The 15,721-nt window shown below is 39.6% G+C and overlaps 1 protein-coding gene across 1 annotated transcript in view; it reads left to right on the plus strand.

Annotated features, from left to right (window-relative positions):
• The window catches only part of Sspn (sarcospan), a gene marked incomplete in the record, with an annotated part of 38,572 nt that overhangs the window by 350 nt on the left and 22,501 nt on the right, over positions 1-15,721 (plus strand). The window contains 1 exon segment of the mRNA XM_013511398.1: positions 1-253. Within this exon segment, the coding sequence (XP_013366852.1) occupies positions 1-253 (253 nt within the window).

Here is a 15,721-nt window from a genome sequence, read left to right on the forward strand (position 1 = left end):
GCAGAGGAGGCAGGGGGGCCCCCCGGCCGCGGACGCCGCCGAGCCCGAGGACACGGGGCCGAAGAAGGGCAAGGGGGCCCCCAAGGAGTGCGGGGAGGAGGAGGCCCGGACGTGCTGCGGCTGCCGGTTCCCGCTGCTGCTCGCCCTGCTGCAGCTGGCCCTGGGCATCGCCGTGACCGTGGTGGGCTTCCTCATGGCCAGCATCAGCCCCTCCCTGCTAGTCAGAGACACTCCATTTTGGGCTGGGATCATTGTAAGCATCAAGTCCATTTTGCCTAAACGCGTTTGCCGAACAGGAATGCAAAGCCGCCGCATGGCCGAGTTAAGACTAACCCAGCTGCATGCGCCCTTCCCGGCTCCACGCCTCTAACGCGCGCTCTGTGGGTGACCGCCTGGGCGCAGTGGGGCTCCCGCGGCCGAGGCTGCGCGCGGGAGGACCGTGCCTTCCGCTTGCTGCGCCGGGGCCTGCAGGGGGCCTGCCTCGAATGCGCTGGAGCTGGGGAGGGACCTCACTCTCCAAGGCTGCTTGCTGCTGTCCTCAGTAACGACAGCAGATTCGCTCGGGCTCCTTCCCGATGCCACCCCACCCTTGCCCCTAATGAGCAAAACCCGAAGTAAATTCATAGACTCAAGGCAGGGTAGAAAAAAGCCTGTACTTGGAGGCGACGCATCGGGTACTATTAGTTTTGGGAAATTGAGGGTCTATCAAATAATATTCTAAGGCCAGAAATGCGAATACAGCAAGACAGCTTTACTCCACTGGGGTCTAAAATGGGAGAAAGCCAGGGCGCTGGCCACAGCAGAAGTCTATTTGGGACTCTGCTAATGGATGTACTGTTCCTGGCCGAGGAGCGCTCAGCTGTCAGGAGGATGAGCGTTGAAACACTAGAATACTTGGCTTCATTCGATGAATTCTTTCATGTCGAAGGGGTGCCATTTACTGAGTACCTACTGTGTGCCTGCCTTGCTAGGAGCCGACCAGATATTATTTGTAATCCCTACATCATCCTGTGGGGTATTCTCGTTTCTCAAACGTGAGAACTCCAGCAGGACTCATCCAGGTTGGTGAGACTGACAAAGGGCTCAGTCAGGTCCATCTGTAATTTCCTCACTGGCAGACACTGCCAGCCCCTACATTTGGCTTACGATTTTAATGCCATGTTGTATTACGGTGCCTTTGGCTTACTAAACCTTCAGGTGCATTGTTTCATTCGATCCATGAAACTGCTTTTTTGGAGGGTTATTCCTCGCTGGGCCTAGGGGAAGAAGCTGAAAGAAGGTACATGACATTCTCAAACCCAGGCGGAGTTGGGGAGACACTAGAATTGACACCTCTGACTGCTGGCCTCATAGGACACCGTGACTACTCTCGCTGACCTCCGGAGTTACAACCCCTAAAACAACCCTCGCAATTTGAATCAGGGCAAACATTAAAGGCATCTGATAAATATGCATTAATGCAGGTATTTTCTAATTAAGATTATCTCAATCCACAAATGCTGGCGGAGTAATTTAAAACTTTTAATTTGTGTACTAAGAAGTCCCATGAAAATTATCATGATTGGAGTTGTCTAAATCAAGTAATTTTAAAAATAGCTTTTCACTAAGATATACTGAGTATTTTAGTCACCTCACTGGCTGTCGACATACTCAGGGGGAAAATATCTCTGCTTAAAAGCTAGGCAAATGAGAAGAAAATAAGGTATGAAACTTTGACTCACTGTTTTCAAGTATCATTTTTTAATGTGTCTCCTAGCTTTTATTTCAATTTCAAAGAGCCCAGTACTAAAGAAACAAATTAGATGGGGGAGAGAAAAACTTGTTTTAATGTTTAAGACCTAACATACAAATTCTGCAGGTTTGTCAACTAAAGCCCCCCTGGGATATGATGTTCCTAATTGTCCAGGGCGTGGCACAAGAAACATTACATACAGCTAGGTCTCTGTTCTTTGTGATTTTCCTTTTTACAATCTAGACTCCTTTTGAAGTTTGCTCACAGTGTGTTGCCCTGGTGATATCTATAATCTTGAAGTGTGTTTTGACAGAGAATCTATATAGAGCAGGGCAGCCAGCAGAGATGACCTGGAACTAGCGGAGAGGTCTCTGGGAAGCTAGGCCAGGAGCATTACCCTCCCAGCGTGTCACTGCCTCACACAGACATTGTACTGGCCCTTGCCATGCTGTCCGTGTTTGCTCACAGGCACCCCTCCAAGTTTTCAGGAAAGAGAAAAGACACAGAGGGAGATGACAAAATGCAAATGTGTCATCGCTGCACTCGGTGTTGGACTCCAGCTCAGATATTATTTGCTGAATAACTTCGGGCAGGTTACTTAACTTCTCTAGGTTTCCATTTCTTTTTAATGAGATCAGAATGATAGGGCTCGTTCTGAGGATTAAGTAAATACATATATAGACAGCCCAGCTGATCTGAAGGATGCAGTGAGTTAGCTGTTTTTATTCACAGTGAGTGAAGCAATCATGGGTAATGACACTCTTCAAAGCTAGAAGAAATAGTTCCATTTCAACAGTGGTTTCGCAGAACAGTCGTTTGGGATTCACTGCATTTCCCAAGACCAGTTTGAACCTAGAAGATATCAATTTGGCCATCTCACCTTTCTCTGTTCTCAGCCGAGTTACTGTGTAGCAATCTCAAGGGTATTAGATTAGTCCAGTACTGTACTTTCTGAATCTCTCTGGAGTCTATAAAAATGAACTTGGAGAACCGTCATTTTCCCTGGGGGGTCCAAGGTGATTGCGGTTTCATGGATCCTGCAGGGAGTCCTGAAAAGTTTGCCCTGTGCAGGAGACCCGCTACACCAAAGCAGTACAGGTCATTCCAGCGGGGAGCGGAGACAGAGCTACACCCACTTCCAGAATGTGGGCTGACTGATAAACCCACACCAGCTGCAACTTCATGTGCTTTGCTCTTCTACTGAGTCTTTATTCTGGTTGCCTCTTACCATATGGCAATCAATTTAATTTTCCAAATCCCATTAATTTGGGATTTGGGGTTTACATTTCCATACTACAGCCTAGGTATCTGAATAAATCCCTTAGGTGAGAAATTTCTTTCTGGTTGACCAGTGCTTGGGTGACTTGCTAAGTGTTCAGTCACCATCTGCTTATAAACTAAAGAGGCCCTTGGTGATTTATCATCAAAGACTTCAGTCCAGTGAAATTTTAGGAAAACGACTAGAGTATTTTTTTAAACTGTCCTCCATGTTTACTTGTCCATTTACCATCAGTCCGAGAGAGAACTGAAGTCTTTTTACTTCACTTAGGAAAGATTGCTCTAAAGAAAGGGGGAAAAAAGAATGGAGCTACTATGGAGACTGTGTTCTTCTCTCAAAATTCTTTATAGATGGTTTGAGAGTTAAGTCACACCCTGATGATAATATAAAATGAAACAGCGTCTCTGAGGATGAATTTGGCTAGGGACAAGAGATGCCAGGAAGTAGAAGCTCAATCTGTATTTCTTTCCCTGTGGGGCCTGAGTAGCTGGGTCAGACAGTCATTCAATTTTGTTCCTCATTCTAGAATTTTTATTGATACAAACTACGTATAGATTAAAAGAATCTAAGAACTTTGGGGATTCAACTTGCTTTGTACTCAAATGAATACAGTTATGGTTTAGGTATAGCATTACATATTTAAACTTGGCTTCTTTTCCTTCATTCAGCAACATTTGTCAAGGGTGTCCACTGTACTCAGCATTGGTCTAAAAATAATGAGTCATATACCTGGAGGAAATCTCCCAATCCTGATGGACATGTGCCCTTATCATATCTGACAGTAATGAATACCACCCATTAGAAAATTTAACCTACACAAATATTTTAAAACCCATTTACCTTTCAAAGTATTTCACTTGCAGTGATTTATTTGCCTTGGCATGGCTACACTGAAATCAATTTTGCAGCAAACTCTTTCTTCTCCTCTCCAGGGGGGATTTAATGTTTGTTAGTATCTTGGCTCTTGAAGGGAATGTTCCCTTGGAAAGTGGGAATTCTTCGCCTTATTGTGCTCCATAGTTTTCTTTTCTCTCCCTCTCTTTTTCCTATACTTATCCCATTGGAATAAAAACCCTGAGATATACATCATATTAATCACCATACAAAGTTTAAGGTAGGGGATTAAACAAAAGGGAAGAATATTTCCTTAATATCATTCATAAAACTCATCATATGATTATGTAATAATTAACAGTCCTGTCAGAAATTTCAATAATATGTGTTAATTTACTCTAAGAAATTCAGAATGCAGGTGTATTCAGATTTTTAAAAGCTATTTTAAGTTTTGACTTAATAGAAGGAAAAATTGAGCAGTTATTTATTTTCAAGCAGAATATACTATAAAATGTGCAAGTAGACCTATGACATACAGCAAGCAGGATCAGGTGTTGTCATTATCCACAATTTATAAATAGACAAAGTAAGGCATGATGATTTAGCAAAATGATTTGATTGGAATTATGGGGAGGAACTGGAAGAGAGAAAGATTTGGCGCTAAAGTTCTGACAGACCCTCTGATAAGTCAAGAAACTAACGTGGGGTTAATATTCAATATAGTGATTTTGACATTTGAACAATTAAATCTAGAATTACATTCTTAGGAACATACTGCCTAATAATTTGTTATCTTTCATGTTGAGACACGTGGCCTGACTCAACTTCCATTGGATATGAATAATAGAAAATGGCAAGAAAATTATCTTATAGGCATATGAAGTTCTCCTAAGTCTGAAAATGGAATGTAATTCACTTAATTGGCAAAAATTAGTTTCAGTGAGTATATGAAAATAGAATGGAATATTCAAGGATTTGGTGAAAGTTTTCCAAAAGAATTTCAGAAAGAGGATAAAAAGTAAGGAGTATTAAGATTAAACAAAATCATTAGATGCTCAATAATCATTGAACAAAACATGCTTTCACCTCTTCAATGTCAGTTATACAAAGGCCAAAGGAGTACTTATATAATGAGAAAGCAGTCCTTAAATATCATTTCTGTTTTTTAAAAAAAAGAAGAAGATATGTTTAAACCCTGTGTTGTAGATGTATTCAGTTCTGAACATTAGCTTAGAAAGTTAATCTCTGGAAATGTCTAAGACGTCAATCATCATCTTAGTTTTAATTTTTTGTGATAGGGATACTAGTGCATAGAATTTGGAGATAAATCAAATGAAAGTGAATAATTTATTCTCTTAAAATATATTGTATATCCACATGGCTACTGAGTATCCCCTGACACATAATGGATACCCAGCATATGGAATTGAAATCTATTTTATTTTATTTTATTTATTTATTTTTGGTTCCAAGAATTGAACTCAGAGTCTTGCACTTGCCAGGCAGGCATTGTTTTGCTGAGCTACCTCCATGGTCCTGAAATCTATTTATTTTATACCTATCATTATCAGAGTTTATTTGAACTTGCACATACCATTTGTCTATGTGACTTTTCTCATTGCTGAGACAAACTATCCAACACCCAAAGTTAAAGGAAGAAAGGCTTATTTTGACTCACAGTTTGTAGAGGTTTTAGTCCATAGTTGGCTGGCTCCAAGCAAGGGCAGGAGGATAGAGGGGCATCATAGAGGAGAACGGGTTCATGGCAGGCAGAAGGCAGCAAAAGCAGCAAGCAACAAGCAGCCACAGCTTTTTCTGTCCATTATGTTCTATCCAGACTACCAGCCCTAAGAGTGGGTATCACTCTCACCCAGGGATATGACTTTGGGTCCCAGAACACTTCATCACTACCAAGATGTTTTATTTCATGTTATAAAATGCCTACAGAACTAGAAGATAGGAGAGAGAGAGAGAGAGAAAGAAGTCATTTGATGTAGTTTACATTTCCCTAATTAGAATAAATTAGGACATGTTAGGATTGATGCTGTTGATTGTTGTCAGTATTACTAATCTCATCTTCTGTAAAGGAAGCAATGGCTTAAGCTTCCCTAATATTTAATCCAACACTTTAATAGAATTTTAATATGGTACTATATGCTTTCAATTTGTTCTGAGGAAATGGATATTTTATAGATTTTTCTCTTGCCTTTAGCTCTGTCCCTGGCATTTCTATTAAGAGTGCTCTTTAACTGGGCCCACTTGCTTATACTGTTCTCTCAAGGGTTGGCATCAACATTAAAATGACACCAGTACATAGAAGAGCATACTGAAGTGTTCAACATGCATGTTTTTACGTTCCTGAAGGACAAGAATAGAATCTGGTCATTACACTTGAGTTAGATATCATTTCACTGAAAAATGCCATTCATTTTTAGGGCCTAGAACCTGGCAAACAACAGAAGTACTGATCAAAAAAGCCCATCAAAATCAAGAACTGGATGCAATCTCATGATGTCATCTTTAACCTTCTATTTATTATCTGCTGTGAATGTTTAAATCCAGGTTTATGGCAGCGAGTGCATAAGCTGAGAGTGAACCTTCAAATAATAGATACTGAGAACAGGATTTATAGCATAAGCTATATAAAAACCTCTTTCAGAGGCACACCCTCTTTCAGATGTTTGGAAGCAGCCTCAGATCTCCAGGTATTGAGATAAAACTTGCCAGGAGTAACTGTCAGATGCCTGAGCAAGGCAACTCATTTGATCATCCCTTGATTAATTTTAAAATTCATGTGTACATACCTACACATATGGCATTAACTAAAGGACAGTTTTCTTTCTGTCTTCATTGGCTTGAGTTGCTATAACAAAATGCCACAAATAGGCAACCTTAAACAGTTCTGGAAGTTGGAAGTCCAAGATCGGTGTGCCAGTGCAGCTGGGCTCTGGCGGGTGCTGTCTTCCTGGTACGCAGACAGCTACCTTATTGCTGTGTGCTCAGCATGATCTCTTATTGATTCATGCACTTGGAGAGAGGGAGAGCTCGCTTTCTCTTCTTGTAAAGCCACCAGTCCTGTCAGTTGGGACTCCACCCTTAGAACCTCATTTAACTTTAAATGCCTCCTAAAACTGTCTCTCAATACAGTCATGTTGGGAGTTAAGCCTTTAAGATGGAGTTTAGGAGGACATAGTTCAGCCCGTAGCACTTTCGGTGAGACTGTACATGTGTACAACCAACTCAGTGGTCCTTAAGCTTCTTTTCCACCTTTTTAACAAAAACTCTATGGCTTTCTTGGAACAGCTAGAAGTCTGAATGTTTCTGATGACAGTTGTGAGCCAGTCAACTGGCAAGTGGCAGTGCAATGGTGGCATGGCTTGGTGCTCCAGCCAACTGAGTGAGACATTTGGAGGGGGTGGCTTTTGTTGCATCTACCAATTACTTCTTTTTGTCAAATTGGTGTAAAAAATAAAATCAAGTAGATCTAGCTAGTGAATGCAACTCGAAGAGTAGGGCAGGAATTTCACTGACTGCATTAGCTCTTTAAGGATGAGGAGCCGCCCACCATGTTGTGAGATGTGGCTGAATGACACCCGGGCAAGGTGTGCTTAGCTGAGCGGTACCACTGTGGGGATGCTTATATTTTTGACAGTGGTATTAGCCTGCCGTCCTCTAAGAGGTCATGGTTCCCATCTGGAACTCAAGAGAAGCCACCTCCCAGCTGTTCTTGATAACATGCAGTCACCATTTCCATTTTTGGCGATAATGCCGAAAACCAGATCAAAGTTTTTTGTTCTGTGAAATGTGTCAGAATAAAATTCTAGGGGTGTCCCTTCCCTCCCCTGGCTTTATTATATACCAGCCTCTTGTCCCATCTGTGCCTTCTTGGCAGACCCCCACTTAGTCCTTCAAGGGCTTCTCCTGGGATCCTGTTCCTCAAGCTTAGAAGTCCCAAACTGGGGCCTTTTTCTCCTGCACCAAGCACTACACAAAGCCACAGCACTGAGGAGGGGAGGGCAGAGAAGACTGCTAAAAACGGTCACGGATGCAACCTGTCAGAATAAGGGATCCCATTCCGGTTCAGAGCGAGCAGCTAAAGAAAATCTGGCCACTCCTGAGGTTCCGTAGGGATGGCTGTAATGTTGCCAGTCGAGCTTTTGCATGTCAAGTTCATGCTTTCTGACCTAACGTTGCTGGACCACAACAATGGCCCTTCCTAACACAGTCATGGATGTGTTTCAGCACTGTGTTTCCTGGGTTCTGGCAAAGGCCAGCTTGCGGCTGGACATTAGAAAGCAACAAGATTGCAATTGCATCTTCTTGGATTCGGCTGGTTTTCCTGGGCCTGTATCTGTCATTGCATAACTGAGCAACGCTCCCTAGCCCATCCTGGTGCTGGGAGAGGGGATGAGACGTCCTGCGGCAGCTGCTTTAGTGACAGCCCACTCAGCTATTGTTATTAAAGTGTCTGATTCCGCGTTCTTTATAATGAGCCACTGAAATACCTCTTTGAGATAAATTATTATGAAGGCATCTCTTTTGTACAGAGGATAATGACAAGAGACAAGAAAAGAGGTAGAATTGCTAATGTGTTAACTAGACCTTGACTAGGGAGACAATTTTAGCAGTATAACTAGGGGAAAAAAATAACACCCTCTGGCCATCTGAAGTATCAGGTGTGGGACACATATCAGACCATTAGGCCCAGGCCGAGCCTTATCTCCAGTTTAGCTGAGCCAGGAAAACTGCAACAGACCTGTTTTAAGAGAAAGACAGAGATTTTGTTTTCATCGTGCCTTCTGGTGTGTGTGGGGGGTCCTTTTAGGATGGCTATGTGACCACCAGGACATTGGTTACCTGAGGCTGTTAGAAAGGCAAGCTAGGACTCCAAGGTTAAAAAAAAAAATTCAAGAAAGGAAAAGTAACTTCCTCACAAATGCACACAAGTGAAGCACTCCATGCCGTGGTGTGAGCATACAAGCGCCCTGCCCCACGAGTCCACACACTCTCCGCTAGTTTGTTGTGAAACGGAAGGACCAAACCACGCGGGTTGGCCCAGGGCTTACACTCTATTCCACAGCAAGTAGTCTGGGATGCTTATTAAAGGGCTTAGGTCTGTGTGCAGGCCTCTGAAACCAACTATAATTTTTTTTTAAAAACGAACATAGAGTGACCGAAACCATTGTGTCATAGAAGCCTGGATAAATAATTCTCATTCAAGTCACCGAATCGAGTGCGTCACAAATTTTTCCACCTGGAGACCTCCCTGAAGCCTCCCTGCCTTACTCCCTATCCTCACACACACCTTACAAAAACCTCAGTGTCTGGCTAACCATGTTGCCATGGCAGGCATGCAGGACAGGCTGCAGGTTGCTTGGGGACGCTGACCTCCTGCCGAAAGCACAGAGCGATGTTCAGATGAGAAGTGATAGTGCTATGTATTGCTTAATATTCCCTTCTATTTTATTTCTTTAAAGTGCTCTCAGTTACAAAAGCTACTTGATAATATTTCTCAAAGGTTGAACAAGGTAGTCCTCTTATTTGTGCTAGTGGTACAAGGTTATATAATGGAATTTATATTGATTTATCATAGTTTCTACTGAATAGATTTTTGTTTATTGTACTATTTCATGTATACCCCGAGGGGCCTGAGTGCAGAATTATCTCTGCAATAATTTTAAAAATAAAGCCTAATTTGAGAGCCTGCTTAATTATGCCAGAGTTATGAAACCCAATTTACAACTATACCACTGGAGCAGGCTAACTCCACATTAACAAGATTCCTTTCCTGTTTCTGAGGGCTTGAAAACTCCTACAGTGAAACAAATATGTGACAGTGTTGCCCTTCCTACTGATTCATGAGGAAGAGGCTGGTACACAATCTTCTTTTTTTTTAAAACCTCCCTTGGCAAGGGATTGTTTTGCAAAAGTAGGTATTGGTACAATTGTTGGTGATTAGTTTCATGTAAGTCACACTCTAGTGAATCAGATCATTGATAAGCAACAGAACAGAAGCCTGTGAAAGAAAGAGTACTTTAGTCCATTGGAACTTCTGATATCTTGACCATCCTCCCTGCGCATTTCCAGGTGCTGGATACAGGGGCCTTGCCCAGGTACTTTATTCTGGTGGAGGAGACACATGCAGTTTGTTATGGGACAATTTAGATACCCAAGTGCCGGGTGATGCCTGGACAGAGCAGCACAGGGGAAGTCAGAGGTGACAAAAGCAGGGACCCGGAGCTCAAACTGTGAGAGAGTCTCCAGCTTTGGAGAAAGACAAGTGTGAGGAGAAGCCTAGCTCTGCTAATTTCTAACCATTTTCCCAAACGTGCTTGGGAAGGAATCATTATTTTCATTTTTGTGTGAGTTTGAATGAGTAGGGGCAATTCTATGATTTTTTAATTATAAAAATTTCAATTCCAAAGTGACATATGGAATAAAACAACCACTTATGCATCCCTAGCTTCATCAAATTTTAATATTTTTCATAATTTATTTCATTTATTATTTTTTAAAATTTTATTTTATTTTGTCATTTTAAGACAGAGATTCATTATGCAATTCAGACTGGCCTTGAACTCACTTTGTAGCTCAGACTGGCCTTGAACTCACATCAGTTTTCCTGCCTCAGCTTCCTGAGTACTGGAATTAGAGGTGTGCACCACCACGCCCAACAGTTTTATTTTGTTGTTAAAGAGAGAAAACCTGATGCTACACTGACAACCTCTGTCTTTCACTCCTTTGTCATATTTTCTTACCATTCCTTCCTTCTCTAGAGCTATCTATTATTCTGAATTTGCTGTTCAACATGCCTACACCTATTTTCTCACTTTTCCAATATGTATATATCTATAACCAATTATTATTTTGCTTCAAGTTTCATACAGATAAAGTTATATAATTTTTGCCCATTGTTATTTGAGATTTATTTATAACAGTACATAGATATTGCTCATTCAGTTTTGCTATACTGTATTTTAATGTAGAGATATATAATAATCATTTGCTCATGTGCCTGGTGATGAACATTTAGATACTTTCAAAAATGATTTTTTTTTTTTAGCATTTACAGTGTTGCAATGAATATTCTGGTTCCTGGCTCTCTGTGTATATATTTTAGCTTCTTCAAGGCATATTTCTAGAAGTTGAATTATTGGGTAGTAAGAATTTGTGTAGGAAGACATTTTCAACTTACTATTCCAAGTCGCTACATAAATCCAAAATTGTACTGATTTATGCTTCCATCAATGCTAAATCAGAGTAAATCATCTCTCTTATTTGTGTGGAGTGGTATGTTTAATTTGTGTTTTTTTCTTATTTCTATTAGAATTGAACGTTTTTATGTTGATTGGACAGTTTGATTCTTTCTCGTCATTTATTTCATTGAAAATGTTTGCAACAGGTTGTTTCTCATTGATTTTTAGGATTTATTACTTTGTTACTAATTTTTCTAGTTTTAAGTACTGAGAATATCTTTTCCTTTTTTAGAGAATATCTTTTTTGAGGTGGTGCTTTTCTTATGAAAATATTTAATCTTAATAGTTTTATAATTATTGATCCTTTTAATGGTGTGTGCTTTGCTATATTTTAAAGAAATTTCTCTGTATTTCAGTGTCATAAAGAAATTTTTCTATGCCACTTTCTAAAAATGGTAAAGGTTTGCTTTTTTGTGCTTATGCCTTTAGTGAACTTCTTGTGTAGGATATGAAATAGGTTCTGTATTTTGTTATTTTCTCATATAAATCGCTAAGTTCTTAGTACCAGTTAATAAATAGCCCTTTCTGTGTGGATCTGACGTGCCTCTTTATCAGCGGTCATGTTTCCATATTAAATTTCATTCATGATTCTCTTCAGTTCCATTGTTTTGTGTATTACATATCAATATCATACTCTCTACTATCATGCCTCTAGTTATGAAGATGATAGGATAAATAGCCCAGCCTTTCCTCTTCTTCTTCGTCAAAATCATCTTCATGAGTCTTAACCATTTTCTCTTCCTTCTTGACTCAAAGAGCAACCTTTCCAGTTCCAAGAAAAATACTTAGGGAACTTTTATGGAATTTACACTTTTGCCCCCAGTGTTAGGGATTGAACCCAGAACCTTCATATTGAGCTATCTCTCCAGCTTTTCCTTTCTTTCTTTATTTTATGTTATTCTTTTATTTTATTCTGTGGCAGGGTCTCAGTAAGTGATTAAGTCATCCAAACTGGATTAGAACTTGTGACCCTCCTGCCTCAACCTCCCAGAGGTCTGGGGTTACAGTTGTACACCACACACCCGATGGAATTTACACTTTCTGTACATGGACAAAAATAGATCTTCATTTATTTGATTCTTTTTGTTTGTCTTTTGGTAATTGATTTCATCTAAATTGCTCTGTGTTCATTTTACGTGCTTTCTGTAATACAAATTCTTCGATATTTGATGAGACTGTGAGGCTGATTTCTATTAACATTCCATGCATGTATGGAAATAATGTTGATTGTTTCACTTGGGACCTGAAGTTCTATGTTCACTTGTGCAATCAAGCTTGTTATCATGTTTAATCTTCTTTATAATTACTGGTTTTTTTCTGCTTGATCTAAAGTTTACTGAGAGATCTATGTTATATTTCCTAAAAATATGTGGATTTGTTTATTTCTCCTTGTAATTCTGCCCATTTCCACTCACTCTTGTTCGTCTACTTGGTAGCTACACTAAGTTAACAATTATAAAGCGTTCTCCTAGGGTTAGGTTGATAGCGCCTTTTTTCTGAGTGTTTTCAAAATAATATTTCCATCTCTGGCTTGCAGCTGTTGCTGATGAGTGTGCTAAGTGTCTGATGTTGTTCCAACATAAGGAACGCACCCATCGCAGTGATTGCTTTTCAGAATTTTCCCTTTGTTCTTGATGTCGTACAGTTTAGCTACCATGTATCTAAATACAGTTCCTAGGGACTGGTAATGTTTCCTGAATTTAAGATTTTTGTGTTTTTCATTCATTCTAAAGAAAAAAAAATCAGCTACCCCACCAGTTCTCCCGTTCTGGAGTCCCCTTCTCTGAAATTGCTATGAGATGTGCATTTAGAACTTCTCTGTTCTAGCCTCCCTGTCTCTAAGTCTACCGTAGTTCAGCTCTCTTTGTGTCTCTCTGCTGTATTTTGGATTATTTCCGCAGATCTTCTAATTCACTATTCCCCTCTTCACTTAGGTTTCAATCTGCCTTTTACTTAGTTCTAACGCCATCCATTTTCTTTGTTCTTTCTAGAATTTCTCTTTTGTTGTCACTGGCATTTTAAAATTTCAAATATTTATGGTGTTTTTAAAAAGTGCTCTATTCTTCATTCATAGTTTCAATTCCTTCTTCCATGTCTACACTGATTTTGAATATACTTTTTATAGACTTTGTGTTAATTGTGTTAATTCCATTATTTGGAATTCTAGTGGCTTTCATCCTCAGAGTGTATGCACTGTTATGTGTGCAAGTACTGGCCTTCACTAATAAGTTAATTCTTCATGTATTTGCTAATTTTGGCTTATGAGTTCATCTTCCAGTAGGCTTGGTATATGCTAATTTAATGTACTCTATTTGAAGGTAAAGCCTTTCCATGTAATTTCATCTTGCTATGTGTCTTAATAGTGTCATACGTATAGAGCCTTTTTTTTGTTAGACTATTTATTTATTTTATTTTATTTTTGGTATCAAGAATCAAACTCAGGACCTTGCGCTTCCCAGGCAGGCACTTGTGCCACTGAGCTACATCCCTGACCCCCTTAGTCTATTTGGTGTGGAAAATTTCAATATACACAAAGGAGATAAAATTATATAATGAACCTCAGTGATAGCCCCACCGTCCAGCCTCCATAATTCCAAACATGTGGTCAGTCTTGTTTATCTATGTGTTACTATCCTTTCTCCACATCCACAGATCACTCATTGCATTATTTTGAAGTAAATCTTCAACTTTGTATAATTTTTACTATTTAAATGGAACAACAGAGACTATAAGTAGCTAGGGATATATCTCAGTGGCATAAGAGCCTGCCTGGCAAGCGCAAGGTCCTGAGTTCAATTCCCAGTACTGAAAAAAAAAAAAAAGAGAGAGAGAGAGAGAGACTATGAGTAATCAGAATACCAACATCCCACTTAACAAGCTAATTCTGTAGGATCCAATCAGTGTGCAAATATCCATGATTAAGCCAGGAGGATTTTTTCACAGTTTGTTCAAAATCAAAATCCCAATAAAAGCTATATACTGCAGTTGATACATATATATTTATGTCTCTTTTACTCAAATATTTGCTCTTTCTTCTTTCTTTTCTGTCTCTCTTCCTCTCCCTATCCCTCTTATATTTCATTTGTTTAAATAACCAAGTTTTTATTCAGGGTCACTTTCATGTTACCTTTCTTGAATTATAATTTTCTATAAAGTATGGCTCTTGTTTTATTACTTAACACATGTTTTGGGTAATAAATGAGCTAATATATACTAAGTAACTAGCAAGCACTAAGCTAATATATACTAAGTAAGTAGCAAGCACTGAATACAACTGAATTTAAGATAGTTGAAGTAGGAGTATTATTACACCAGGTAGATCAGTAAGAAAAAGGACATTTTGGGTCAAAGACACAATTTATATCCTATTATTATTTTACCCCAGTTTTTATCCATAACCAATTTTATTGCCTAACAATTCTGTTGTTTGTGTTTATTCCACTGTTTGTGGATGCAATGGGTAGAATTCATATTTTGTATGAAATAAGAATCTTAACCCACATGCACAAATCTGTGCTAAAATACTAAAATGAGACCCCAGATAAAGGATCTGGGATAAGACACACACTGGGATAGCTGTGGAATTTTTTGCTAGTTTTCAGAGTTGATGGATCATGCATTCATAAGATTTAATGGTGTTGCCCATGTCACGCCTATAATCCCAGCACTCGGGAGGCTGAGGCAGGAGGATCCTTGCAAGTTCAAAATATGAATTCTACCAATTGCATCCACAAACAGTGGAATAAACACAAACAACAGAATTGTTAGGCAATAAAATTGGTTATGGATAAAAACTGGGGTAAAATAATAATAGGATATAAATTGTGTCTTTGACCCAAAATGTCCTTTTTCTTACTGATCTACCATCCTGGACTGCATAGCGATCTCATAGTAATCTCAGCCTACAAAGTGATCTCAAGGCCAGCCTGAACTGAATAGTGAGACCCTGTCTCAAAAAGACAAAAAAAAAAAAAAAAAAAAATTAAAAAGATTCAATGGAATAAAATGCCAGCTTGCAGTCACTTTCAAGCAGGGTTTGGAACTTATGAATTTTAGCAACTCAGTGCCAAAATACCTCTTGCATTTCATACTAGCTTTCTAGCAGCAAGTTTACTTTGGCACAAACATTAAGGAACGCACACTCTATCCATAGGAGTTAGGTGACTCCCATTCCTCTGATCCAGTTGCTATTCACAAGTTCCAGCTCATTTCTAGCAGTTCCTTCAGAGTAGTTTTCTAATATCCTGTAAAGCAATAAATGAGATACATGTGAGCTGCACAGTACAGTGTGTGCTGGGAAGTAGGGAATTCACTTAGCAACACATTTTTCTTCCCAATCATTCTGTGCTTCTACAACCGAGCTGGCCATGCCATGTAGCCATGCAAATTCCAAAGCAAAATTATTGGAAAAAAATATTAAGAAAATATAAGTATAATTCTGGTTGTTGAATGAATACTTTCAACTCATAAGAAAAACTCACCACTTTGAATTGGGAAGGATATATCTCATCCTACAAAGGTCCTCAGCCTGGTATCAGTCAGAACTTAACACTGTATACTTCCTTCTCTATCGATCAAAGCTTTGATCCACAGAACAGGTGAATTCATTCTCACGGCTGG

This window comes from Chinchilla lanigera, unplaced genomic scaffold (assembly GCF_000276665.1).
Source record: "Chinchilla lanigera isolate Chin_1 unplaced genomic scaffold, ChiLan1.0 scaffold00012, whole genome shotgun sequence".
Classification (NCBI taxonomy): domain Eukaryota; kingdom Metazoa; phylum Chordata; class Mammalia; order Rodentia; family Chinchillidae; genus Chinchilla; species Chinchilla lanigera.